The sequence below is a fragment of the Puma concolor genome, chromosome A2, assembly GCF_028749965.1.
Source record: "Puma concolor isolate L17-30 chromosome A2, mPumCon1.1.hap2, whole genome shotgun sequence".
NCBI lineage: Eukaryota > Metazoa > Chordata > Mammalia > Carnivora > Felidae > Puma > Puma concolor.
In genome coordinates this window covers 152,642,997-152,668,874 of record NC_141668.1, presented here as the reverse complement: position 1 = coordinate 152,668,874, position 25,878 = coordinate 152,642,997, and the positions used below count along the sequence as shown (strand labels likewise).

The 25,878-nt window shown below is 57.8% G+C and overlaps 2 protein-coding genes across 4 annotated transcripts; both read left to right on the top strand.

The window, feature by feature from the left end:
- Positions 1-151: 151 nt before the first annotated feature.
- Positions 152-5,137, top strand: GNAT1 (G protein subunit alpha transducin 1). 2 transcript variants are annotated; one of them, XM_025916481.2, is made up of 9 exons: positions 152-393; positions 1,569-1,611; positions 1,718-1,859; positions 1,953-2,110; positions 2,200-2,328; positions 2,596-2,725; positions 2,992-3,145; positions 3,270-3,461; positions 3,846-5,137. In XM_025916481.2, the coding sequence occupies exons 1-8, from the start codon at positions 288-290 to the stop codon at positions 3,458-3,460; spliced, it is 1,053 nt and encodes a 350-aa protein (XP_025772266.1). In that variant the 5' UTR covers positions 152-287; the 3' UTR covers position 3,461; positions 3,846-5,137. The 2 variants fall into 2 exon arrangements, with proteins under 2 accessions (XP_025772266.1, XP_086554281.1); XM_086698155.1 differs by lacking the exon at positions 152-393 and adding an exon at positions 409-430.
- Positions 5,138-10,796: 5,659 nt separating this feature from the next.
- Positions 10,797-24,873, top strand: SLC38A3 (solute carrier family 38 member 3). Of its 2 annotated transcripts, none has more exons than XM_086698152.1 (16): positions 10,797-10,912; positions 18,408-18,562; positions 18,653-18,734; positions 18,902-19,017; positions 19,559-19,632; positions 19,715-19,807; positions 19,910-19,991; positions 21,105-21,187; positions 21,280-21,338; positions 21,537-21,701; positions 21,781-21,860; positions 22,142-22,242; positions 22,477-22,601; positions 22,686-22,830; positions 23,762-23,865; positions 23,956-24,873. In XM_086698152.1, the coding sequence occupies exons 2-16, from the start codon at positions 18,462-18,464 to the stop codon at positions 24,058-24,060; spliced, it is 1,515 nt and encodes a 504-aa protein (XP_086554278.1). In that variant the 5' UTR covers positions 10,797-10,912; positions 18,408-18,461; the 3' UTR covers positions 24,061-24,873. The 2 variants fall into 2 exon arrangements, with proteins under 2 accessions (XP_086554278.1, XP_086554279.1); XM_086698153.1 differs by lacking the exon at positions 10,797-10,912 and adding an exon at positions 17,999-18,162.
- Positions 24,874-25,878: the final 1,005 nt, after the last annotated feature.

The following is a 25,878-nucleotide window of genomic DNA, read 5'->3' as shown; positions in this document are numbered from 1 at the left end:
GTCAGCAGTTGAGAGATTGGGGCCATGCCATCCTGATTAGAAGGGCTGGGGGCTGAGCTGGATTCACCTGTCCTTGTCTCTCATTGGCTCTTGGGAACCCCTGGCCCCTAAATCCCACTAAGCAGCCCCACCAGGGCCTGCACAGGTCTGTGGGGGGGCCAGTTGATTGCCAGTCTTGGGGCCAGAAGGGTGTCTGAGGAGGCCTGAGGCTGGCCTGAGCCTGGCTCTGGGGATCCCCTCCATCTAGAGGAACCAACTAACCACCCTGTTCACCTGCTGCCGGGACCATGGGGGCTGGGGCCAGCGCCGAGGAGAAGCACTCAAGGGAGCTGGAAAAGAAGCTAAAAGAAGATGCCGAGAAGGATGCTCGAACCGTGAAACTGCTGCTTCTGGGTACGGGTGTGGGCCCAGGTGGGGCCACTGCCACCAGGTCAGAGGCCTGGGGGGTCAGCAGATAGCCCTTCTGTGAAATAGGGGTGACTTGGGAAGCAGAATGACCTTGAGACAGGTCAGGAAACAGAATGGGAGCCCTGGCCAGGCAAGGCTGGGTCTAATAGGTGATACCCCAACTCCCCAAGGCTGGGTATCCCTTGGAACCCCTCTCCAGAGGGCCCTCCCTCAGCTCCCTCCCCTCTGGAGAAGTCCTGTTAGGCAGGCATCAGAAACCAGGGGCTTTCTTGGGAGCGCCGAAATAGGGCTGCTCCCTTGGGAAGACAGTAACCAGTCCACCTGGGAGTGGGCATCCCCTAGGACTGCCCAAGTCCACAGACAATGGTCCTCAGATTCCAGAGCTTTGTTGTTGGCAGACCTAAAGAGGGTGCAGAGGTACTAAGGCCTGGTGAAGAATAGATAAAATCATGTCCATGGTTTCATGGATAGTGAGGAGAGGTGGGGGGACGCGGTACCTCCAGGTCACTACCTCCTCACATGTGGAAGAAGGAGCTGCTTTGAAAAGGCAGTGTACGTTCCACCCAGGCTCTCCAGGGTCCTGTCAGGCAGCTGGATGTGGGCAAAGGGACCAGGCCAGAGCACCCTAGGGAAGACATAAAGGCTAAGCCAGAAATCTCATTAACTGTGCCCAAAGCCCTGGCGAGAGCAAGCTCAGAGGGGCTGTCAGCTCTGTGTTCTCCCCCACTCAAAGGTGCTAATTCTCTCTGAGCCTCTGAGACACTCCCCTCCCCACACCAGGTGAAAAGCAGGGGTTGACCTGGCTCAAATAATCCCCTGCATACAGTACCAGAACTCTCCACAAAGTGGCGCTCCAGGTTTTCTTTATTTTGGTCTCAGACTCCTCAAGAAAGTGAATACCAGGGGTCTTGGAGGTTTCAACGCACAACTGAGGTCTTTGCCCCCGTCTGTCACTTCTGACATTTACAAATGTTTTTCCTCAAAGGTGTCAGGACCTTACTTTGGGGGGTGGGGGAGAAACAGGTAGAACTGGGGGGGAGGGGGGGCGGGTTGGACTGGTGCCTTGAGTATGCCTGGTCCCACCTTCTGCCCTTGGTTGCCAGGGGAGTGATGTGGGGAGGTGTGGCCAGTGCAGCTCTGAGGCGGGGCTTCCCTTCCAGGTGCCGGTGAGTCCGGGAAGAGCACCATTGTCAAGCAGATGAAGTGAGTGCCCTTGCCCTTTCTGAGGCCTCTGGGGGTGGGCGTGTCCACGGGGCCTGTCCTTTCCCACCAGTCCACCTGACCCTGACTTGGCTTGCCCTGGCCATAGGATTATCCACCAGGATGGGTACTCTCTGGAAGAGTGCCTCGAGTTCATTGCCATCATCTACGGCAACACACTGCAGTCCATCCTCGCCATCGTGCGTGCCATGACCACGCTCAACATCCAGTATGGAGACTCTGCGCGCCAGGTGTGCAGGGAGACTGGCTGAGCGGGGCCTCCGGGGGCTCAAGACTGGGCTCAAGTCCACGGTCATCTCCAACCACTTCCACCCTGCCCTCAGGACGACGCCCGGAAGCTGATGCACATGGCAGACACCATCGAGGAAGGCACGATGCCCAAGGAGATGTCAGACATCATCCAGCGGCTGTGGAAGGACTCGGGTATCCAGGCCTGTTTCGAACGCGCCTCTGAGTACCAACTCAACGACTCGGCGGGCTAGTGAGAGCGCAGGCGGGGCTCTGGGGGTGCGGGCAGGGCCCTACCACACCCCTTCACCCAACCCACCCACACTCCGCGGTCTCCCGCAGCTACCTCTCCGACCTGGAGCGCCTGGTAACCCCGGGCTACGTGCCCACTGAGCAGGACGTGCTGCGCTCGCGTGTCAAGACCACGGGTATCATTGAGACACAGTTCTCCTTCAAGGACCTCCACTTCCGGTACGACCCGGCGAGCCCTCACCCTTGCTCTCGCTCTAGGGGTCTGGCCCTGAGTGCAGCTCCCCAAGGCCCCGACAGGTCCCGGAGACCCCATCCCTACGAGAGCCCTTGTTCCTTCTATGATACCCTGCCCGCAGAAAGGCTCGGGCCCTCCACATGCCAGTCCCATCCGAATGCCGCCCAGTCAGCATTAGGAGGCCAGGGGATACCTGTGGGCGCGTTCAGGGGGCTCGATGCGCACGGGTTCAGGTCCCAATTGTCCCATAGGATGTTCGATGTGGGTGGGCAGCGCTCTGAGCGCAAGAAGTGGATCCATTGCTTCGAGGGTGTAACCTGTATCATCTTCATCGCGGCACTGAGCGCCTACGACATGGTGCTGGTGGAGGACGACGAAGTGGTGAGTGCCAAGCAAGGCCTGAGACAGAAAGCCAGAGACGGTGCTGCAGGAGCGGGGAGCGTCTGAGAGGGGACATTCGTTCCAGAACAGTCTGAATGAGGACTCAAGACAGCTAGCAGCCCCGCTGAGGGGGGTAGTGGAGGGGAGGTGACTTGGAGCTGTCTGAGCTGGATGGCTCCGGGTGGCCCAGAGCCTGTGGGCCGCGGCCGCGCAGGGCAGCTGCCCGTGCCCCACTACCGGTGCCCGACAGCTTCTGCCCTCCTCAGAACCGCATGCACGAGAGCCTGCACCTGTTCAACAGCATCTGCAACCACCGCTATTTCGCTACCACGTCCATTGTGCTCTTCCTCAACAAGAAAGACGTTTTCTCAGAGAAGATAAAAAAGGCGCATCTCAGCATCTGCTTCCCTGATTACGACGGTGAGAGCCGCACCCCCTCGCCTGGCCGCCAGGCGGCGCCCCAACCCCATGATGTGGGCCTGAGCTTCTGCCGTCGCAGGAAGGACTGCGGACATGGAGTGAGCACATTCCCCTTCCCTTCCAGGGCCCAACACGTACGAGGACGCGGGCAACTACATCAAGGTGCAGTTCCTGGAGCTCAACATGCGACGCGACGTGAAGGAGATCTATTCCCACATGACTTGCGCTACCGACACACAGAACGTCAAGTTTGTCTTCGATGCTGTCACCGATATCATCATCAAGGAGAACCTCAAAGATTGCGGACTCTTTTGAGGTGGGTTCCTGGCAGTCTGGGATGCTCCCCTGTCTTGCCCCTTGGTCTCAATATCTAATTACACGGCCTCCCCAGCTCCTCACCCCACCTCACTACAACAGGTCCCACTGCAGGCCATCAGGTCCTGCCCCATCTCTCCAGACCCATTCCACTGCCTGCTTCTGGCCCCCAATTCCCAGGCCCCATCCTGGCCCATCAGGTTCCACCCCACTGCCCACAGCCCGTGCCCCTGGTGCATAAGTCCCACCCACCTAATCTCTTTTGACCCGACCCCAATCCCCCAGGGGTCACTGCTTACAAGCCCACCTCCACAGTGCCTCTCAGCCTAAGACCAATTATTTTGGAGCTCTGGGATGTTGACTGGCATCCTTTTTCTGTTCACAGGTGCTTGAACTCACGTGTGTCCCTGACACCCGGTAGCCCTAGCCACCTCGTAGCCCTAGCCACCTCGTAGCCCTAGCACACAAGAGCCTCTCAGCTCCCCAGGACTCCTGGGCCCCAGCGTGAGGCCCCACCAGCCACGCCACAGATCCAAAGCCCTGAGCCCCACCAGCCTTGAGGCCCCAGCCCTCCCCCGTGGTTCCCAGGTCTCCCAGAGCCAGGTACCCCCAACCCGACTGCTGCCCTTCATGGCCTGGCTGCGCTGGCCTCCAGGACCCACCCCAGCCAGCCCCAGCTAGGAGCAGGCAGGACTTGGGGCAGCTAGAGCTCACAGTGACTCAGCATGCCCAACTGACCAATCTCCTACAGGTCTCTCCGCAGGGGGCCCATGACTCACCTGGTGGGTCTGGGCTCGGCAAACAGCCCTCCCTCCCAGTTTCCTGAAGAGCAGGGGGGGCAGGCAGGGATCCCTCCTCCAAGCAGGCCTGCTGCTGACCATCAGCCCATTCCAGCCTTACCACCTCCATGTGACAAATCTGACACCTGTCTCTACCCGGTGGCCAGTGACTGTCCCTCTCAGTAGCTTCAGGAGTCCAAAGTCCAAGTCAGTCTGGCCTGTGCAGCTCCTGCATAGATGAATTAATGAGTGGAGGCAGGCCTGGGAGACCATGGGCACCAGGAAGAGACTCAAGCTGTACCCTTCCCCATACAGCAGGCTCAGAGTACCCCCTAGACCCCTCCACCCACAGGCTCTGCCCCCTCTGTCCTTGTCCTTGGACACCAGATCCATGTCCTACCTCACCACCACCCCGCCCACAGTACTCCAGGCCAGCCGGCCAAGGGGACGGTGTTTTGAGGGAGGGTACTGTTGACACCAGCTGTGGCCAATGGTCAAACTGTCCTGAGGGGTGGCTGGGGGCAGAGTCCGGCTCCTATCGATCAGCCCCAGGCTGGGACATGACTGAGGCCCAGGTTGGGCCCAAGAGGGGTCTACCTCAGGTGGGGTCATAAGTAAACCCAGGTAACCCTCTTGTCCCTCTCACCCTTTCCATTCAGGGTCCATTTGCTGGCAGGAAAAACTGAGGGCCATGCCTGAATTTTGTTAGGGACAAAGGCCCAAGTCCCTATATCCCTGCCCCCTACTTCCTCATCAAGCCTCGAGTCCTTGCTGATGCCTGTGGGCCAGGACCTATGCTGCAGTGGGGGATGGGGGGTTTCTGTCTCGCAAGGCCAGAGCACGATCCACACTCCCCTCAGATAGATGCACAGACTCAGCAATAAACCTTTGCATCAGGCCCCAGCTGTCCTTTCTTGTGGGGAAGGGAAGAGCATTAATTATCATGAGTTACAGGCACTTATTAAGTGTCCAGTGTTGGGCTGGACATGAATGGGAAGATCATCCCTTCCAGGGAGAAGCACCTGGCCGGACGTGGCAGGAGCACTCTTGGGGGCATGGGACTAACCTGTGCCTCTTGAGAGGGGCTGAAGGAAAAAGGAGCCCTGGGAACTGTTCACAGGAACAATCTTGGATCAAGAAGTTCTGGGGTAGAAGCTTATTCTGGCAGGGAGAGTAGGGTGTATAAGGCCCAGAAAGAGGGGCTTGGGGGCCATAGTTCAATAGGGCAGGAATAGGCAAAGGGGACACGGGGTGGGGAGACAATAGGCAGGTGCCAAGTGCCAGCCTGAGGGCCTAGGCTTCCTCCAGAAGATGATGGGTCTTGGAAGCCCTTGAAGCTAGGACATAATAGCAGGGCTGGGATTGGGGTGAGGCAAAAGAGGCACTCACCTTTGGGTGCAAAATTTAAGGTGGTGCCAAAAAGTTCAGTGATCAAGATAAGTAATATTTTGATGCAATACGTTTTAAATTCAAAATCACTGCAAAAAAAAAAAAAAAAAAAACCCTCATGATAAACAAAATATCAAAATTTTAAATAAAGACAAGACTCAAGAGACCTCTGCAGAGCCATATTGGAACCTGAAGCAAAAGGAAAATGTCCACTCCTATGTATGTTTTTGTGTGTTTTTAATGGTAAAATTTTTATGGAACATTAAAATAGTTGAAAAAAAATGAAAGTAGGTACATTAAAACTCCACATTATTTTAAGCTTAACTATTTTATCTATATCTAAGACAATTTATAATCTTATTTTCCTGGATTTAATGGAAATAAATCATCAATAATATTTTACAACTCTATTTCTGGAAAAAATAATCATTAAAATTTTTCGGGAAAGCAGGTATGTAGGGACACACATTTTTCCTGGAGGCCAGTATGAGAGGACGTGGGGAGGACAGCAGTGGGGCTGGAGGATCTGTGAGGAAGAGACATGTCCTCGTCACTCCATGGGGCCAGGATCTGCAGATGGGGCTCAGCCACAATGGTCTGGATCTGTGCTATTTGACCAAGTGCATGTGATGCCCCCAGCAAGCTGGTGGGACTGCAGGAGTGTTGAATGGACTGAGTTTTCCAGACCTGTGGCCACCTGGGGGAGGAGATGTCCAGGAGGCAGACATACCTGGGGCTGGGCAGAAGATGTGGGCAGCATCTTCAATGTCCAGGTGGAGGATGCTGTGATCCGGAAGTGAGCTGGGTACAGGGGAAGTAAGGGTGCCTAGGCCTGAGCACAGGGTGGTAGTGGTGGGGGACACTGGATGGATTAAGGAGTTCAGCCACACTGGCGCTGTTTGGAGGTTTGAGAGGAGGATGGGGCTTGGGCCAGTGGTTTACGGCCCTCACTGGGTGGTCTTAGGCCTGGATGAACCCTGGCTGCTCATTTGCACTAAGGACCCTTTGATTGAGCAGTTTACTGGAGTGAGGTGGGGCAGGGGAGTAACCCTGGGATTTAGTGGGGAGAAGCAAGGCAGAAGACAGGAGGCTTTGAGGAGCTGGAAGTGGAAGTGGTAGGCTTGGGAGGGAGGAAGCTGTCAGGAGAGGTGCGCTAATGGGGTCTTCCACATAGTCACCTTGTCTTGGAAGAAAAACAACAAGCTCCCAGCCTTCTTGGGCAAGGGGCAGAGAGAAGCCCAAACACCAGGCAGGGGCTGGACCTCACCTTCTAGGGGGTCCCCTCCACATGTAACTCTGACCCCAGGGTCTGGGATTCAGGACTGGCATTCCTGGATCCCATGGACTGGGGACACTGCCTGGCCTCAAGTTGCCCTGCCCATGGCCACAAGTATGCTGGGGGAGGGGGAGCTGAGTCTCTCAGCTCAAAGCCTCCTCGGCCCCACTCACCACACCAGTGTAATTACACCTTACAGAGCAGGATCAATGGGAGCCCATGCCTGATTCACAGTTGAGGGCAGAGGATCAGAGCTGGCCCAAAGCCAGCACAGTGGCCACTCCCTAGTCTTGTAGGTAGGGGTCATTTACCCTGGGCTCCTTCAGTCATCACCATCCCTGCCTGACCTGCAACCTCAAGGTGCCCCTGAGGGCCTTCACGGTGTTCAACTCTGGCTCTGGCGGGACTAACCTGGCCCGTCCACTGACCAGAGATTAGACAAGCCTAGTGCACGGTTAATGCCGCTGACGTCAGGGCCTGGTCGGGTGGCCACGGGGGCTTGGGCCCTCCCCACAAGCAGTAGCATAGCCCATGTGACCTGGGCTCATTAAGCCGCTTCAGTGGCCAGAGAAGCTGGGGGCCAGATCTCAAGGGAGAGGGGGAGGGCACGGCAGGACTGTGGGAGCAGGCCTCAGCCAAGAGGTCATCGGCTCTGAGGACCCAGGCCGGGGGAGGGCTAGACAGGACTGTCTGCCTATGGGTCCCTCTATAATTCCACACCCTGTATTACACCAACTAAACCCCTGCTTGTGCCCAAAGAGGAGCCTCCCAGACACCAAACTGGGCAGGGCATAGTGAGGAGCTATGGGTGTGGGCCCTCAATCCTGGGTTGTGGAGGTGAGAACCATCCTCTCCTATGAGGCCTTGAAGCCCCCCACATGACTCCAGGCCAAGTGTCCTGCCCCTGTACACAACCCACCACCCATTGGTGCTAATCCCACACTCCTACTTGCATTTCTCTGTAGCCAGGCCGTTTCCTCCATCCAGATGCCCTTTCTCTTCCCCACCCTGGCATGTGCCCTTCCCCTTGGCAGAGCCAAGCCCACGGGTTGCTTCTCCACCAGACTTTTCCTGATTCATGCCCTCCAACCTGGCTGGAGCTTTCCTGTCTAGACAACCCAGAGAGGGCACTTAGAGACATTGAGGCTGTGTGATAGGATGGCAAGAGTGGCGACATTAAGTACAGAAAGAGCTGGCCAGGGTATTCAGAGGCCTTCTCCTCCTCCTTCTTTTTAATGTTTATCCATTTACTTTTGATAAAGAGAGAAAGAGAGAGCTCAAGTGGAGGAGGGAGAGAGAGGGAGACACAGAATCCGAAGCAGGCTCCAGGCTCTGAGCTGTCAGCACAGAGCCCGACGCGGGGCTCGAACTCACGAACCTTGAGATTATGACCTGAGTCAAAGTCGGACACTTAACCAATTGAGCCACCCAGGTGCCCCTCAGAGGCCATCTTCTATTTGGGTGTTGAAGGAGAAGTAAGAGACTGCTGAGAAGGAGGGACAGGGTCAGGAACTAGGAGGGCAGAGGGCCAGGGAGGGGAAGGCTGGTGTGTTCTCAGAACAACAGGAACACATGTGGCCAGCCAGGTGCTTTGGGGGTGGGGGGGTGGGGGGGCGTGGCAACTGGGACAAGGATCACTTTGGGAGGATGTCAGGGAGGCCAGCTGGGTGTGTGAGGGAGGACTCTGCACAGTATCTGAGGAGTCAGTGGGTACAGATGCTGGGCTCTGGGGAGGACTGGGTTGGAGGTGAATACAGGCCTCATTCTTGGAGAGGGCTCTTGGGGCACCGTGTGAATGATGCGTCAGGGGAGGTGGTGACATGGTGAGAGGAGGCAACCTGGCTGGAGGCCGAGAGGACATGATTGAAGAGGGAGGAGGAGAGCAAAGGGCTGCCAGTACCCTGGAAGGAGATTCTGAGCCATCCTGGGACCCTAAGTTCTGTTTCATGTGTCTGGCAGTCTCTTGGGCCTGTGTCTCAGTTTCTGGAGATGGGGGAGTAGATGTGGGGGTTGGGCTGAAAGCTGAGCTAAAGCTCCCCTCGACCCTCCACTCCAGGTGGCTGCCCCCCCCCCCCCACTGTACTTCACGGATGGACATTCCCTCCAGTCTCTGGGAGAAGGCACCCCGGCAGCTCTCAGAGTCCCATCCTGGCTTCCAGCTGTCCTGTCACCACAGGCTGGGCTGGGAGACTCGGCAGGTGGCGGGAAAGGTCTCAGGGCTGTGTTTGCCCTGGCTGGGGCCCAGACCTAGCATCAACAAACAGGCAGCCCCTCCCCCCTCCTGGCCACAACTAGTCTGGTCCAGGGACCCCACATCATGCTGCCTTCGGGCCACCCACAGCAGCTCAGCCCAGCCGGCCCCTGCTCCCTCCAGTCAGGATAGAGGACCCCAACACCCACATGCTGGGTGACCTTGATGCCAGGCCTGGCCCCTCAGGAACTACCAATGGGAGCACTCAGCCCTTTGCAAATGACTTCTGTGAGCATCCAGGATGTATGTGGCCGGAAGGTGGGGGAGGCAGACCCTGGTCAGTACCTCTCCTACTGACTGTCCAATGGGCAGTCCTCAAGCCCCTTTGGAGGATGAGAGACTTAGGGTCCCTCATGACAAGGTGAGCTCTCATCTGGGAATTACACCAGCCCCAGATCGGGAGGGAAAACCAGTGCCTTCTTATTTTTCAGCCATCAGAAGTGCAAGGGCTTGGATGCTCTGAGGGATTGCCACCATCCCGGTGCCTTTCCCTTTAGTCCTCCCAGCTCCCTGGCACTCCCAGCCAAAGCTGAATCCCCTGCCCTTAACTCACATCTTCCCCTTCATTCACTCCCCTCAGGCCACAGCCATTTCCCTGTAACACAGAGGGAAACTGAGATAGGCTAGGGCTTGGCTGTGATGGTGCTGTGAGTCAGTAGGAAGAGAATCCAGGAGTCCTGCCTGACTCCCAGCCCAGGACAGGGGAGAGTTTAGGCCTGTCCCCTGAGGGCATTTCCCCCCTACCAGGAGGGGGGCAGACATGACACAGAGACGTCAAGCTTGGCTAAGAACAGCAGAGGCCATGGGATTAATCGGATCAGAGCCAGTGGCTGAGAAGCAAGGGACACAGCTGTTCTGGGAACCCCCCCCCCCAGCTCACCCCCAAGGTCAGGCCTCTCCCAGCTCCCTGCTGGGTAGGCCTGGGGGCCCTTAACACCTACCACCCTGAGCACCAAGGTCTTGGGTGGGAAGCAGGCAGGGGTGGGATAGGAGCCCCTAGCCAATAACAGCACGCCCTAAAACCCCTCCTCCCAGGGCACTGAGTCCCAGGCCCTACTTCCCACGGGCAGACATAGCTGTCAATTATTCCTTAGAAATACGGAAATGGGAGGCATGGCCAAGGGAGAGCCCAACAAGGCGAAGCGCAAGCCCAGCGTTGCTCCCCTCCTGTCCTCACTGACCCTACCTCTGTCTGTTCCAGTCTCAATCTCTTCTGAATATCTGGGATGAAGATAGAAGAATTGATGCAGGAAAAGCCCCCGTCCTCACCCCATCCCACCTCTGCTTGGAAGAGTGAGGCAAGCAGAAAAGACATTTTGTGTCTGACTGATGTCTGAAAGTTCCCCACTGAAAGCACCCTTCACCGAGGTTAAGCACTGCTCTGTTCGCTTCTGGCCTCCGGAAGGTGAGAGGAGAGCATTTCAAGGGTTAAGGGAACACTCGGAGACCTCAGAGAGAATCTGCTCTAGACTGAAGCGTTCCGCCCACAGGACTCAACTGAGCCCCTCCAGGAGCCGCTGCTCTCCTACCTAGGGGCTCTTTAGCTTTCGGGCTGCCCCTTTGCTCCTGGCGGGCCGGGGCCCCCGCCTCTCCCCAGGCCAGCCCCTCCTCCTGCCCGCCGCCTGGGATTGGCGGGCCGGGGGCGGGCCAGGGGCGGGGCCGGGCGCCCTTCATCCCCCGTCGCTGTGCTCAGCCGGGAGCAGAGCGGACAGCGCCAGCCTGAGCGGAGCACCGTGCGTCCCCACCCGCCGGGCCAGGTACCGCTGGGGGCGCCGACCCCCAGTCCAGGGCACCGGGCGGGCAGAGCTCTACTGTGCACCCTCCCGTCCGTAGCTGGGCTCTGGGCAGCGCCTGTTACCCGTCCCGTCCCGGGCAGACACCCCAGCCTCCCGCGAGCCAGAGCCCCGCGCGCTCTGGGCTCAGTCCGGGGACTCGCCACTCAGGGGTCAGTTCTGAGCTTGAACTGGTATCCTGGGAAAGGCATTTCGCCGCCTCAGGGCCTGTCGGCAGGGCCAGGAGGGACAGCAGGAGGTCAGCAGCACTCGGGGCTGGGGCCACAGGACGCCTTGTTGGGGGCTCGGGCGGTGAGCGATGGGCTTCCCGAGGCAGGGCCCACGGGGACTAGCTAGAGAGGGTCCCGGAGGGGGGCCTAAAAGGGCCCGGGAGCGGGCTCTGGAGCGCTGCCCCGACGGGCGCCTGACAGGCAAATCTGCCCGGCTGGCACACCGGGAGTCTGGGTATATTTATCCCGGCTGCGTTGGGCAGGGGCTTGAGGGCAGATCGGGCCAGGCTGCCTTAGGGGCCGTGGGGCACATGTTGGTCCCAGAGTCCGTGCCATTTGCAGCCGGGCCAGCGGGCACGGCAGGAACAGGGCGCGTGTGGCTCCCTGGCCTGAGGGCGGGGCTCTGTGTGCTCTCCTTGCTGCCTCATTCCCCGGTGGGGGTATAAGAGCTGGCGCCGCGCACGCGGGCGGAGGGAAAGGACCAAAACCGGGTTTGCAGGAGCCCGCCCCCGTTCCATTGGCCCCTTCGATTGGCCACAGCGAATGCGTGCGTTTGTTTACACCCGGGGAGGGGGAGGCCAGGGGCGGGGCCTGTGGGAATCCGCCCCCTCCCCCCAGGGTGACCTGAGCGCTGAGCTCAGGTGTAAGCTCTAGGACAAGTCTGAAAGGGACTAAGTCAAAGGTCCTTGCACCTTGCACCCTGGGGGACTCCTCGACCCAGGCCCATCCTTCCTTCAGTCGCCCAGTCCTGTCCTTTCTTCCATGACTTCCTTGGGCCACTGTTCTGGAAGAGGCCTTTGGACCTTCCACCCCTTCCTCTTCAGTAAACAGTTGCATGGGAGTTCAGTTCCTTCAAGAAAGGAAGAAAACTCTTCAGAGCTTTTTAGTCTGGAGCCTAGAAAGCTGAAGAGATCTGGGGACAGTTCCATTTTGAGATGGGGAAGTTCTGCACAACCATGGAAGTCTTCCTGCAGGAAGCACTAGATGTAGGAGGAATCAGGGTGGGTGAGGCCAGGCGTGGCACATCTCCAAGAGGGCTGGAATGACTGGAATCATTCCATGAGAGTCTCTGACCCTTTGGGGTTGGGGACAGGGGACTGGTTCTCTGGGGAGGGGAGGGGTATATGTCTCAGAACCTCACTCTGCCTGAGCTCATAGAGGCCATGTCCTCACTGGCTTCTCAAACCACTCTTTCTTCAGTACTGGTTCTTTTGGCCCTCATCACAACCTCACCACACACACCCAGTCCAGGGCTCAAGGTGGCCAGACCATGAGAATCAGTTGCTCCTGTCCTGGTTCTGCTGCCCTAGCAAGTAGCCATGGAACCTTGGGCAAATAGAGAAAATGAGGCACAACAGGTCTCTGGGTAGTGTCGGGGAAGGTTTTTGAGCTAAACTAAGTGTACCCTGAAAGTCCAGGCTGGGTGTGGAACCAATAGGGACTCATTCTAAGGGGAAAGCATGTTTTAGGGGAGTGGTTGGCTGCAAGGGAGGTACAGTTTGGTATCTGTGTGAACAGAAAGCCTGTGTGGGATGTGTATACTATGCTGTAGTAAGATAGGAGCTCTGCAGGCACATGATCTAGTTCAGACATGACCAGGGTCCAGGGGCCACTTGGAGCTGGGTTGAGATGGGTTGGGGGCTTGCCAAGGGCCTTGAACCCATTCTATTCCTTTTACAACATTTGCTGAGCACCTACTATGTGCCCTGCAAACATTCAGTCTGGTGAGTGGAGGGCTGGCCTTTGACTCTGGATAAGAAGACAGATGCGGTGGTGGGGTGGGGAGGACTCTAGAAGACCAGGCGGGGCTTCTGGGGGCCAAAGGGAAGGACCAGCTGCTGGGGCAGGAGGGGCTTTCCGGTCAGCGGCCTGGGGTGGCTTGGTTTTGAATTTCCGCTCTGCGGGCCACGTCCTGTACACAGCCTCTCAGCCGGCACGTCTGCACACGTGCATGACTGCTGAGAATGGGGGTCACCATCACCTCTGTGTATCTTTTCCATTGTGTGGGTAGACAGTGCTGGACTGGGGAGTGGTGAGCTTTCCAGCTGGGCCTGGACCTGCAGCCCTAGTGGGCTCAGACCCACTGTCTGGATGTCCCTGCACCTAGCTAATGGAGGCATAACCTGCTCTTGTAGGAACCTGCAGATGCTGGGCAGCCTTCTTGTGGGGTCCTCCAGGGTTCTGCCTGGCCATCCCTGAAGTGCCCACTGGGCCTGCAGCCCACTCGCCTGGGCCTCTGGCTCCCTCTTCCCTCTCACTCCTTCTGGGGTCCTCTCTGTCTTTCGTTGGCTGTCTCCCTGTCTCTCTGTCTCTTTTTCCATTTAGCTATCTCTGGCTGGTTGGCCATCGCTGTCTCTCAGCTCTCTGGTTGTCTGTCTCTCTCTGTCTCCCTGTCTGAATGTGTATCCACCTTCCTCTGTGTGTATTTTCCTGTTGGTGTACCTTTATATCCATCTGCATTTCTCTATCTCCCTGTGCCTCTCTGTCTCTTTTTCTGTCCAGATCAGTATCCATGCACTGCATGTATGTGTTTTCTGCCCTTCCTCTTTCCTTGCCCCTCTCTTCCCTCCCTCTGCCGCTCTGCTTCTGCCTGACATTGAATGGTGCCTCTCCTCCAGGCCAACCTTGCCTTTAGCCCCTCCCCCCTTCCACTGGGGTCTCCAATGAGTCCTGAGCTGCCCCAGGCCCCTGCTCCAGCTTTCCTTGGGGCCAGAAGTCCGGCTGTCCAAATATTTGGCCGCCTCCAGGGGATTCCGGGTCAGCAGGGAGGAGGATGGGCTGGCTGGCTCGGGGTCTCCCCTGCCCCTGGGGGGCCACAGGCACGTGATGTCCTGTCCTTTGCCTTGGCTGGGCTTCCAGCTGCACGTCCCTCTCAGCGGGCTGGCAATGGGGGGAGGGGGCTGCTGCTGGCTCTGGCCCAGTCTTGACCAAGAGGTTCCAGCTGCAGCCTTCACTGGGGGAGCAAGGAGGGTCCTGGGCTGGGTGGGAGGGGAGGCCTAGGGGTCTGGGGCAAGGTCCAACTCCAGGCATCTGTTGGGTGTCTAGCAAATGTACCCTGTCACAGGAAAGTCCAACTTCCGGCCCCAGCTGGGCCCCTCAGATCCTCCTAGACACTTCCGGATGCCCAGAACACAGAAGCACAGACCCCACACACCAGGGCCAAGGAGCTAAACTATGAGGGATCGGTGTTGCCAACACATCAATGTTCTGAGCCATCTTCCTTTCCTTGGATGTGCTCTCTCCTGCATACCACCCCCCTCAGTACCAGCCAGGTGTTGACCTTGCAGTGGCCATTTGCCCAGTGTTGTTGACGATGAAGGAGCAGTGGAAGGGGTACTGGATCTACCAAGGTCAAAATCTGGAGTTGTGCGTCTGGAGGAAGGGCTGGGGGTGCACAGGGCTGTAGTATTCTCCCCTGTTCAGAACACCCTTCCATATGCCCTAGCCCTAGCCCCCTGACCTCAGCAATCATCTCCTCACCAATCCCTGGGGCTGTGCCTTGAGAACATATAATTCAGACATGTCCATTGAATCTAGTTTCCTTGTTGACTGACAGCTTGTCCTAAGATGATGTTCTCCTTCTGAAGCCTGGAGAAGAAGGTGGGCAGGGAGTGCCAAGATAGGAGGGGCACCTTGTCTCAGCCAGGAGGGGACTAAGGATGGCTGAGCTGGAACTGAGAGCAGCCTTCATCCGTGAGCCTCCAGGGATAACCACAACAGACCATCAGGCCAGACCAGCTGCCTCTCCCCTGAGATCTGGGCTGAGGCTAGGACTTCCCATGCACCAGAAGCCTGGGGACCATGGCAACAAGTTCTATGGGGTCTGTGCCTCGATCAGCACAGACGGCCAGGAAGGACTGAGGGAAGAACAGTGTGGATGCCTCCCTGTAGCCAGCCTGCCACTGCAGACCCATTTATGTCCCTGAGCATTAGGGAGGAAAGCAGGGCTCAAGTCCCTGGTGGTTCCAAGGACCTCAATCCTGGGACAGAGAGGTATGTGTCCTACAGCAGCTGATGCAAGCAGTGGGCCTGTGGTGGCCTGGATTCCTGGGCCTCGAAATCTTTAATTAGCCAAACTCAACACCTGCCAAGGTGTGCCTGACAAGTTCTCACCCTGTGATGCCTGCGTGGGCGAGCGTTACCTACTGCACTATCCCTGTGGCTCCTGGCCTCTCCTAGCCCTTATCTCCCAGCAGAGCAAACAGGGCCCAGGGCAGTGGCCCAGGCCATCGATTTCCTGCCCTAGTCCATTCTGCACCCATGACCGATGCTATTCTGATGATCTGCCCAAGGTCGCAGTGACAGCCCCACACTAGAACCTGACCCCTCTCTGGAAGCCCATGGCATGGTCTGGGACAAAGGCCTTGGAGAGGATCCTCACTCTGTCCCCAGCTTTGCCAAACTTCTGGGGACCTCTGCAGGGCAGGAGGACACTGAGGTCCTGAGTGGGGAATACTCTACCCGTGGTCACACAGTAAGGCAGGGCCAGGCCAGGACTCAGACTCCGAATGTCTACTGTGGACTTTCTCAACAGTGGGTCAGATTCTGCTGGCAGATTTCCCTGAGTCCACCCTGACTCCCTGATACAAAGGAACCTGGGAGGTGGTAGGCCTGAGGGATGGGAGCTGTCAGAAATGGGCTGCCAGCCTCAGGGAATGGCTGAGAGTCCACATGCCAGGCTAGCACTCCACTCTGGCTGCTTAGCCCTTAGCCCTGCCCTACACTGAAGTACAGACTCATTGACCTGGCCTTCAAGGCTTTGTCAGGTTTGTCTATAGCCATGGAACCTTCATTCTGCCTCATACCACACCTTAGAGCCTTTGCCCATGCTGTGCCCTCTGCTTAAGGCATTCTTTGCTATTCCACACTTTTGGGACTCCTGGAATTTCAGAAATGGCTCCATCACCTCCTCTGCCAGGAAGACTTCCTTGATGCCTCTCTCCCCCCTTTTTTGAGTCCCAGTACTATGTGGCTCATATTTAGTTGTTGCAGGAACTATAAGGTGGGGGCTATGTTTGGGGATTTTGTCCCTTCCAGACCAGAAGCCATTTAGGGAAGGATATTCCATGTCCTCTCTGGGACCTCAAACCAGCCCAAGATCCAGCAGTGACTGGTTGTGAGTATCAGACAGGCTGTGAAGGTCTAGGCGTAGGTCCTGCTGGGGGGATGGGGAACCTGGAGACAGGAACTCGGGCACTTTGGCCATGACCATGCCATGGGCTGTGGTCTCCCTGGAGGTAGTGCTGGCTGCTAGGGAAGGATATTAAGGCAGAGAAGGGTGCTTTGTCCAAGCTGCCAACTCAGCACACTCTGAGGGCCTGTCCCAGCCTGCCCAGGGTGGGAGGCCCGAAAAGGGCAACCCTAGCTGAGAGCCAGGGGGGCACTCTGGAGTGACTCTGGAGATGAGGTGCTGGCATCTCCACATCCAGCTGGGATCCTTGGAGAGGTGCTGATAGTGAGGCTTAGGGCAGAGACTCATCCAGGGGAAGAGGGCACGAGAGATGTTCACATTGTCATGGACCTGAATGGACAGGGCTGGAGGTGAGATGGGTTCAGATGCCAGCATCAGAAGAAAGAGAGGCAGGCCGAGGGGGCCCGAGGGTTCCAAGTGTGGAGTCTCCAGGACCGAGGTTCCTGGGATCTGAACTCTGGCCTGGGGCTGCCTAGGGCAATGGTGGGCTGGTCCTCTAGTCAGTTCTGTGTGGCTGCTGCCTCCAGGACACTGGGGCCTGAGGCCTGAACCCAGCCTTCTGTCCCCACACATAGCCCCAAGTGCTAAGAACACTGGTGTTCTGGGTTCTAAGTAGACCTCAGACCATCAGGATCCGGAGTGGGGATGGGGGGTTCAGGGCGGGATTCAGGATTCCCAAGCAGAGGGCTTGTCATGGCACCAAGCCTCGGCTCCGATAGGGACACCTGGCTGGCTCAGTCAGTAGAGCAGGTCACTCTTGATCTCAGAGTTGTATGTTTGAGCCCCATGTTGAGTGTAGTGATTACTTAAAATTAAAATCTTAAAAAAACAAAACAAAAAACAGGCTAGGCTGTGGCTGACCTGCATGGCAGTGCTGCCCCCTCCCTGGTCTCGACTAGAGTCTTAGCTCTCCTTCTGGCCTCTCTGGCCTTCAGGATGTCCTTATAGATCCTGGGGCACTGTGCCAGGTACCTTCTGGGCATGGGGTAGGTGGCTTCCAGCCCCAGTGATGGGTGGGGGGCCGGGGGGGGGGGGGTGGGGGCGGAGCTGGCTCCTTAGAGGCCCAGCAGAGCCATGCCCTGAGGGCAGGGAAGGGAGGACTGATCCAGTGGCCTAGACTCCTCTACAGCTGCCTAAGACCCTGAGTTCCTGGCCTGGGGTTCTAGGAAATGGAGAATCTGCTCCAATGGTCCACTACTGGAGGGTGGTCACCTAAGGGGTAGGGGTATTCCCCTAGCAGGGGAAGAGAGGCTTGAAGGAGAACATGGCCCTGAGGTCATGGCTGTGTGGAAAGTGAGGCCTGTGTGGCTCAGAGAATTCGGCCCTGGGACGCTCGTTTCCTGGATGGCCCCCTGAGGGCCCTTTGCAGCCAGGCGGGCAGGGCCCAGGTGTCCAGCCACCCAGCACCGCCTCAGGCCTCCTGGCTCCGGGGGGGTAGCCTTTGCGCCTGCCGTTCCCAGCGCCAGCTCTCAGACCACAGAAGGCCCTTTGTTCTGGCTGCCAGCAGTGCCCGCCGGGCGGCTGGGAACAGGGCCCACAGCCCTCACCCTCTCCCAAGGCCTCCAGCCGTCGGGCAGTGCCATTCTAGGTTGGCTAGGAGGCCCCTGGCACACAGGGCCGGCACAGGAAACCGTCTCCCGGTGTTAATGTCAGGGAGGGGGTGTCAATCCAGGGCCCACCACCAGCGCGGGGTCTGGATTCCTGGGACTCAGCATCCTGGGGTCCAGGCACCACTGGACTCTGAACTCAGGTCATCCAGCTGATCCTCACTTCGCAGATGGAGAAACTGAGGTCCCAAGGGCTTGCCTGGACTGGTATGTGAGTGGTGGGGGGAGTGCTACGTACTGGCCAAGCTGTCCCATCAGGATGTCTTGGAGAACTCAGGTATCTGAGCTCTACTCCCCCAAAAGCAGGTCCCGGGGAGGCAGCAGGCACAGCTGCATGTGCACATAAATCCTGAGTGAGCTTCTGGGAGGTGTGATAGGCTGTAGACTCCCCATGGGAGGCTGGGCCATGGGTCCTGGGAGAAGGGATAACCAGAGGGACCATTGCTCTGCAGACCTTTGACTTGTGTTGTTGTGAGAGTCAGTGCTCTGGGTGGCAGACCCTGACCATGGAGGCACCTCTGCAGACGGAAATGGTGGAGCTGGTGCCCAACGGCAAACACTCAGAGGGGCTGCTCCCAGTCACCACCCCCACGGCTGTCAACCAGAGGTGAGCAGAGGGACCCAGTCGTGGTCAGGGCAGGGCAGGGTGCAGAGCAAGGGCCGGAGCTGAGCTGACTGCTCTGGCCTGTGCCTATAGGGTCGAAGGCCCCAGACGGAGCTGTGTTGAGGGCGAGGGCTTCCTACAGAAAAACCCCAGCAAGGAGCCACACTTCACAGACGTGAGCCGGAGGGCACAGTGGGGTGGGGGGCTTGGGAGATTTCACGCAGTAACAAAGAGCTCTGGGGCAGTGACGGGAGGTTAAGGGACAGTGAGGGGGAATGTTGGGATACCCTCCATGCGTCGCTGTCTCTCCCCCCCGCCCCCATCTCACTCTGGTGCCTGCAGTTTGTGGGGAAGACTTCATTTGGGATGTCAGTTTTCAACCTCAGCAACGCCATCATGGGCAGTGGCATCCTGGGACTCGCCTATGCCATGGCCAACACGGGCATCGTCCTTTTCCTGTGAGTGCCTTCAGTGAACCCTCTAAAGACAGGAGCTCTAAACAGTCCACCCACCCTGACCTCCCAGGACCCAGGCTGTGGGTGGGCTCAACCCAAACCATGGCTAAAAAAACCAGCCATGGCCAGACAAATATCCCTCATTTCCTGGTAAACCCACTGAGATTATGACACAGGCAAGCCTAACAGACCTGAATCTATACTTCTACCACCGTTTACACGTGATGAACGAAGCCCCATGGCCAGGCCTTGTGTGGACACACGTGTCCTTACTTGGGAGCTCTGCCCTGCAGTCTAAATGGAAAGCATGTTTGTTCCAAGAACTCAAGGAGGTAGTGCTCAGAGGGCCCCTTCTAGGTCATGGCTTACCCTGGGTCAAACTGAGCGGTGTTCGCCCCTGCCGGGGCCAGTTGAGCTTGCATCCACACCTGTTGGGGGCTCCAGACACCTGGGTCACAGACCCACACACCCAGGCCTCCCAGAGCTCACCACCCCTGCCAGCCAGTGAAGCCCTCAGTGGCTCCTTTTCGCCCATCTTCCCCAGGTTCCTGTTGACAGCCGTCGCCCTGCTCTCCAGCTACTCCATCCACCTGCTACTCAAGTCCTCAGGGATCGTGGGTGAGCCCCCAACCCAGCCTGGAGCAGGGGAGGGCTGGGCTGGGGAGAGCACTCCTGACTATTTTGACTCCTGTCCCCACAGGTATCCGTGCCTATGAGCAGCTAGGCTACCGTGCCTTTGGGACCCCAGGAAAGCTGGCAGCGGCCCTGGCCATCACACTGCAGAATATTGGAGGTGAGCCTGGCAGGCAGACCCAGACAGGTGGTGGGCAGGTGGGCGGGCTGAAGACTGGCTGGTTTGGCTGACCCCAGCACCTGCCCGCCTCTCTCCCCCCAGCCATGTCCAGCTACCTGTACATCATCAAGTCCGAGCTGCCCCTTGTCATACAGACCTTCCTGAACCTGGAGGAGCAAACTTCGTGAGCCCCAGGGTGGGGCGGGGCTGGGTGAGGGTAGGAGGGAGGCCTTGGTCTACCCCTCCACATGCACCACTGGCCCTGGGAACCCAGGCTGGGCTAGTGGGAGAGATGAGACAGTGCCTGCAAGTGACTGGTGGAGGGGCAGAGAGCTGCCAACAGAGCTAACATTCAGTCTACACTCCTTTAGCACCTAGGGGAACCCCCTAGGAAGGCCAGATGAGGCGAGAGGTGGGGTGAGGCTGAGGAACCTGGGCCCCACCTGGGCCAGGACACAGCCTATGAGAAAAGGAGGACCTGAGAGCTTCGGGCTTAGCTCTAAGCACCTGCTATTCCTGACCAGGGCTTGGGCTTTAGCGCCTGCCACCCCCTCCCCCCTCCCCGCCTACCCCCCCCCCCCCCCCCCGCCCAACCAAGAAATTAAGCCTGTGGTGTCCCAGTTGCTCATCATCAGTTTAGCCAGCACTGATGGAATCAACCATGTTTTGTGGGTGGGGACAGAGAAGACAGCCATGCCCTGCCCTTGGCCACACAGCCCAGGCAAGCAGAGGGGGGTTGAAGTTGAGAGCAGCTCTGGGAGGAGAGAAACAGCCAGGATTCTTCCCCCTGGGTCCTGGGTGCCTTTCCCAAGGTGTTGGCCTTTGGGCTTCCCTGGGAAGGAGGGTCTCCTTCCTTATCCCTTGAGTTCTCTGCGCCATTGGTGGTGGGGGGTGCAGGATGGTGCAGGATACAGATGCCAGGAGGGACCACAAGGGGTACAGGATGTTGGAAAGTCCCTGACACCCCCATGGAAAGTGCTCCACCTCCCCAGAGCCAGGGTCTTTCATCCCACCCACCTCCCTGGGCCCCTTGGGGCCACCCCCTGGGGAAGCTGGACCCAGACCTGTGTGTCTTGAGAAAAACAGCAGCAGTGACTATAGCCCTAATGGCTACCAAGCAGGAGCTGAGTTCCTTAGTTCTCCCCTCGCCTAGACCAGTGCTGAGAGAATGTCCATTTTGCAGACTCCGAGCTATGAACAAGTATTTTTCAGGTGGCCCCGATTAGGTATGGAGGCAGGCGGCCTCACCCAAGGCTGAGTGGACTCTGATGTTGGCTCCCCACTCCTATTCCTGCAGGGACTGGTACATGAATGGGAACTACCTGGTGATCCTTGTTTCTGTCATCGTCATTCTGCCCCTGGCACTGATGCGGCAGCTTGGTGAGTGTGGCAGGGCTAGGGCCTTGGAGGGGAATGTTGGAGAAATGCCTGGGAAGGGACCCCAGTCTCACAGCCCTTCCCCCACGTTGCAGGCTACCTGGGTTACTCCAGCGGCTTCTCTCTTAGCTGCATGGTGTTCTTCCTAATTGCAGTGAGTCACTTTCCGTGCTGGTGGAGTGAGGGGACAAGTCTCTTGGGGGGGCTCCTCTGTCAGGGGCAGGGGGCAGGTCTTTCTGGGAAGCCTGGGTTCAGAAGGCAGCTCCTTCTGTCCTGATCTACATGTGTTTTCATAGTGACTCCCAGGCAAGCCTTGTCTGGCCCTGATACCCCCATCTTCCCTGCAACTCAGGTCATCTACAAAAAGTTCCATGTGCCCTGCCCTCTGCCCTTCAACCTCGCCAACATCACGGGCAATGTCAGCCTCATGGAGGTCACCAAGGAGGAGGCTCAGCTGCAGGCTGAAACAGAGGCCGCAGCCTTCTGCACCCCGAGTTACTTCACACTCAACTCACAGGTTCCAACAGGCCGGGGCAGGGGCTATGGGCCGGGTGAGAGTGAAGGGCTGCCCTGACGCAGTCACCATGTCTATCTAGACAGCATATACCATCCCCATCATGGCCTTCGCCTTCGTCTGCCATCCCGAGGTGCTGCCCATCTATACGGAGCTCAAGGAGTAGGTGTCTATGGTTGCAAGGGGGGGTGGCTGCCTTAAACTGGTTTGGGGAGAAGGAATGTGGTCCTGATAGGGTGGGGGCAGGGTGGGGTGGGGAGTGACAGGAGCCAAGTCACTTTATCAAAGATCTCCATGGCTTCCATGAGGGGCGACTGGGGGCAAGGAGGAGACGTCCTCAGCTGCCAAATGGTGAGGGTGTGGTGCCAGAGAGGCCCCAGGGCATACGGGGATCTCCGGTGTGGCCCAGCTTGGCACCCATCCCCTCCCCTGCTTCCCCAAAGCCCCTCCAAGAGGAAGATGCAGCACATCTCCAACCTGTCCATCGCCGTCATGTATGTCATGTACTTCCTGGCTGCCCTCTTCGGCTACCTCACCTTCTACGGTATGGCTGGACCGTGGGGGCAGAGGCAGAGGCCAGGCTGGGGGGCAAGGGGCTGGCCAGTGGCCATGGCACCCTGCATACTGGAGGTGCTAACTAGGTGCGTGATGCCTAACTGTGCCCTACAGCTGTGGAGGTGAGTCTGTTGCCACTTCCCACAGTGTCAGGGTCAACCCAGGCTCAGAGCCCATCCCCCTCCCTGGGCCACCTGCTGACCATCCTCCCTGCCTGCCGCAGACGGGGTGGAGTCGGAGCTACTGCACACCTACAGCAAGGTGGACCCATTTGACGTGCTGATCCTCTGTGTGCGTGTGGCCGTGCTGACGGCAGTCACACTCACAGTGCCGATCGTTCTGTTTCCGGTGAGCCGGTGGGCAGGTGGACCGACGCAGGGTGGGACTTATGGAGCTGACAGACTGGTGACTCTTCCCACCCCCATCCCCCAGGTGCGCCGTGCCATCCAGCAGATGCTGTTTAAGAACCAGGAGTTCAGCTGGCTGCGGCACATACTCATTGCCATCGGCCTGCTCACTTGTATCAACTTGCTGGTTATCTTCGCTCCCAACATCCTGGGCATCTTCGGGGTCATTGGTGAGGGTCTGGCCCAGCTGTGTATAGAGGCAGGGCATTGGCCAGAGAATTTCCTATCTAAATCCTGGCAGATTCCTGAGATCATACCCTACCTTTAGTGACAGCTGCTGGCCATGTGCACAGCTTGGCTTCCTGTCTGAGATTTTTGTCCTGAAGGCTATTCTAATCCCTTCTGAGGGCTCAAAACCAGAGTCTGTTCCCCCTTGCTGAGGGATGGGGTGGAGCCCGGATGCCAGGGACCTCCACAAAGGGTCTCATTGGGTCTTGTCCCCATTTCACATATGAGGAAACTGAAGTCCATAGTGATTAAGGGAGTAGCAGAGCCATACGGCTGGTAAGTGGGGGGCCTTGATTTAGCTCTAGGATCATGGAACTATAGGTTCAGTGCTCCGTCCACTGTCTCATCCCAGTTGGGGCTCTAAGGTAGAAAATCAGACAATTCTGAGACATCTTTGGAGTGGCCCAACTCACAAGACTGACTCCTCAGCCCAACTCTGCAGGGACCAAAACACAGACCTGGGTGCTGATTGTCATGGATAGCATAGACATGACTATAGCTTCTCTGTGGCCAAAATCTGACTCAAAATGATTTAAGCAAAGAGGAAGGTATTGGCTTAAATAATGGAAAAGCCTTCAGGAATAGCTATATCTAGGAGCCCGATATCTTCAAGGCTTTGTCTTTATCTTTTGGCTTACCTTTCCTCTTTGAGAGCTTCATTCACTGACAGATTCTTCTACTGCCAACAGCACTAGCTTTCTATCCAGTTGGACAGAGAATGGGGGGCAGGGGGACTGGTGGGCTCTCCGGAATCAGGCAGAGCTCTCAAGTAGAGTCTCAAGATGAGACTTCCCCAGCAAGGAATCTCTGATCTCACTGAAGGGTTCACCCCTGGACCTTAGCCAATAGCTGGATATATCTCATTCTTTGCAGGTGCCACATCTGCCCCATGCCTCATCTTCATCTTCCCCGCCATCTTCTACTTTCGCATCATACCCACCGAGAAGGAACCTGCAAAGTCTACCCCCAAAATCTTGGTGCGAGGATCCTGGAGGTTGGTGGGCTGGTGTGGGGCTGAGGGAGCTGCCCTGACCTCACACCTGAGTCTTGACTCCCTGACCCCATAGGCCCTTTGTTTCGCTGTGCTTGGCCTCTTGCTGATGACCATGAGCTTGAGCTTCATCATCATTGATTGGGTGTCAGGGACTGGCCGGCATGGAGGAAGCCACTAGGAAGACCCCCGGCCTGTTCTGTCTACTCGTCCAAGTACCCCTGCCCAGAGTCTTCAGCCCCTGCTCCCATCCAGTGGCCAGTCAGCGGGGAGAAGAAAGATGTGGTTAACACTATGGCATTTGTCCCCTGCCTCACGTCTTCTCTGTGGAAGGTTTTTGTTACAGCCAGGACCAAGGCCCTTGGACCACTACCTTGCTGGGCTCCCAGGCTACAGGGGCTTCCGGAGTTGGGAGCAGGGTGGGGCTGTGCCCTTGCTCCCTTCCTGTTGCCTCAGATCCCACTCAGGCCCCTGCCCTCCTTGCACAGATGCAAACACTGAGGTCCAACAGCTGCCCACACAGTCTGTAAGGCACATAGAGTTGGAGCCCAAGCCTGCAGCCATCTCCCCACCTTGCTGCTGGACCTTGGTCTGCACTCTGGGGCCTCATCTCCCTCAATGCACTTGCCTTCCTCCACTTCTGTCCCGGAGGCCCCTTTCAGTCACTTGGACTCAAGCGCTTGGATACTCTTGTCTCCTTCTCCCATCCCCACCACCAGAAGCAGACCGCCCCCCATACCTGAAGCCATCAGGTTCTTTTAAATGTGAGGCTGGTGTGGGCACCCCCAGGGACCTGCCCCTTCACCAGTCCTGGGGAGGCTGGGACTCCCCCCACCCCAAGTCTGGGCCATAGCTCACATTCCATTTCTGGGAGAAGAAAGAGGCTGGGGCCCAGAGCGTCTCTGCCCCTGGGAGCCAAAGACCCCAGGGGCTGATCCGGGGTAGGAGTGGAGAAGCTGTCAGCTCCCTTTTATAAATATTATACGTAATACCAGCTATGTTGTGTATTCTTGTTCCCCATGGTCCCTGAGCTCCTGGCAAGTGGGTAGAAGTCGGGACATGGATGGAAACGGGAGCCTCTCCTGCCCCCTTCCCTGGGATGAGGGTGGGGATAGGGCCCCTTCCAAACCAGCCAGTGGCATGCTCAGGCCCAGCTCTGGACCTGGGCCAGGCTCAGCACAGACCTGCTTTCTCACGGGGTGAGGTGGGGAGGAATTAATGAGGCCCCAGGAAATGGGACAGAGAGAGGCTCCGGAAGGAGGCAACGTGAGGTGCATCCCCAGTAGCTCCAGGGAGGGTCTGAGCAAGGGGGCAGCTGAGCCCTGCAGAAACCCTGCTGAAGGGCCCCCTGCCCTCCCTGGCTGCCATGTCAATCCTCTGCTAATGCCTTGAGTCTGAGGACAAAAATCCAGGAATTCTGTGAGTTGTCAGGCTGATCTTCTATTAATGGTAAAACCCACTGTGAATAAAGGTGGGTTAATGAGTTCCCATGTTTGGAGCCCTGAGTTTTGAGTAGGGGGTCCAAGGCAGGGCAGGACTGGCCTAAAGATGCAGGGTAGTCCCAAGTGCCCTGGCCCCAATGAAACTAGGAAGCTGCTCATTTCCTGGGGCAGGCCTCAACCAGCTGGTACCCAGCAAGACGGAGCCGCCTGGGCCTTGGCACCAAACCCTCATTAGGAGAGACCCTGCACCCGGCTAGGCCGCCAGGGAAAGGGCAACAGGAAAAATCCAGTTTGAACTGGCAAGGCAGCTGCCAGCTTGGGAAACCCCTCAAGAAAGAATTTCCTCAAGCTGGTAGCTGGTAGGCCCATGGCTGTGCCAACTGATCAGAGGGGGGCTTCCTGAGTCTAGTTCCCTTCAGCCCCAGGCGCCTGACTCCAGCCTGGGGACTTACCCAGGAGCCCTGCAGCCCCAGAAAAGAGCCGGACGCTGGCCGAGAGGTGGCTGCAGCCCAGAGTGTCCTGATGTGAGGGGCTGCCCTCTGGGGGTCTCTGGCTTC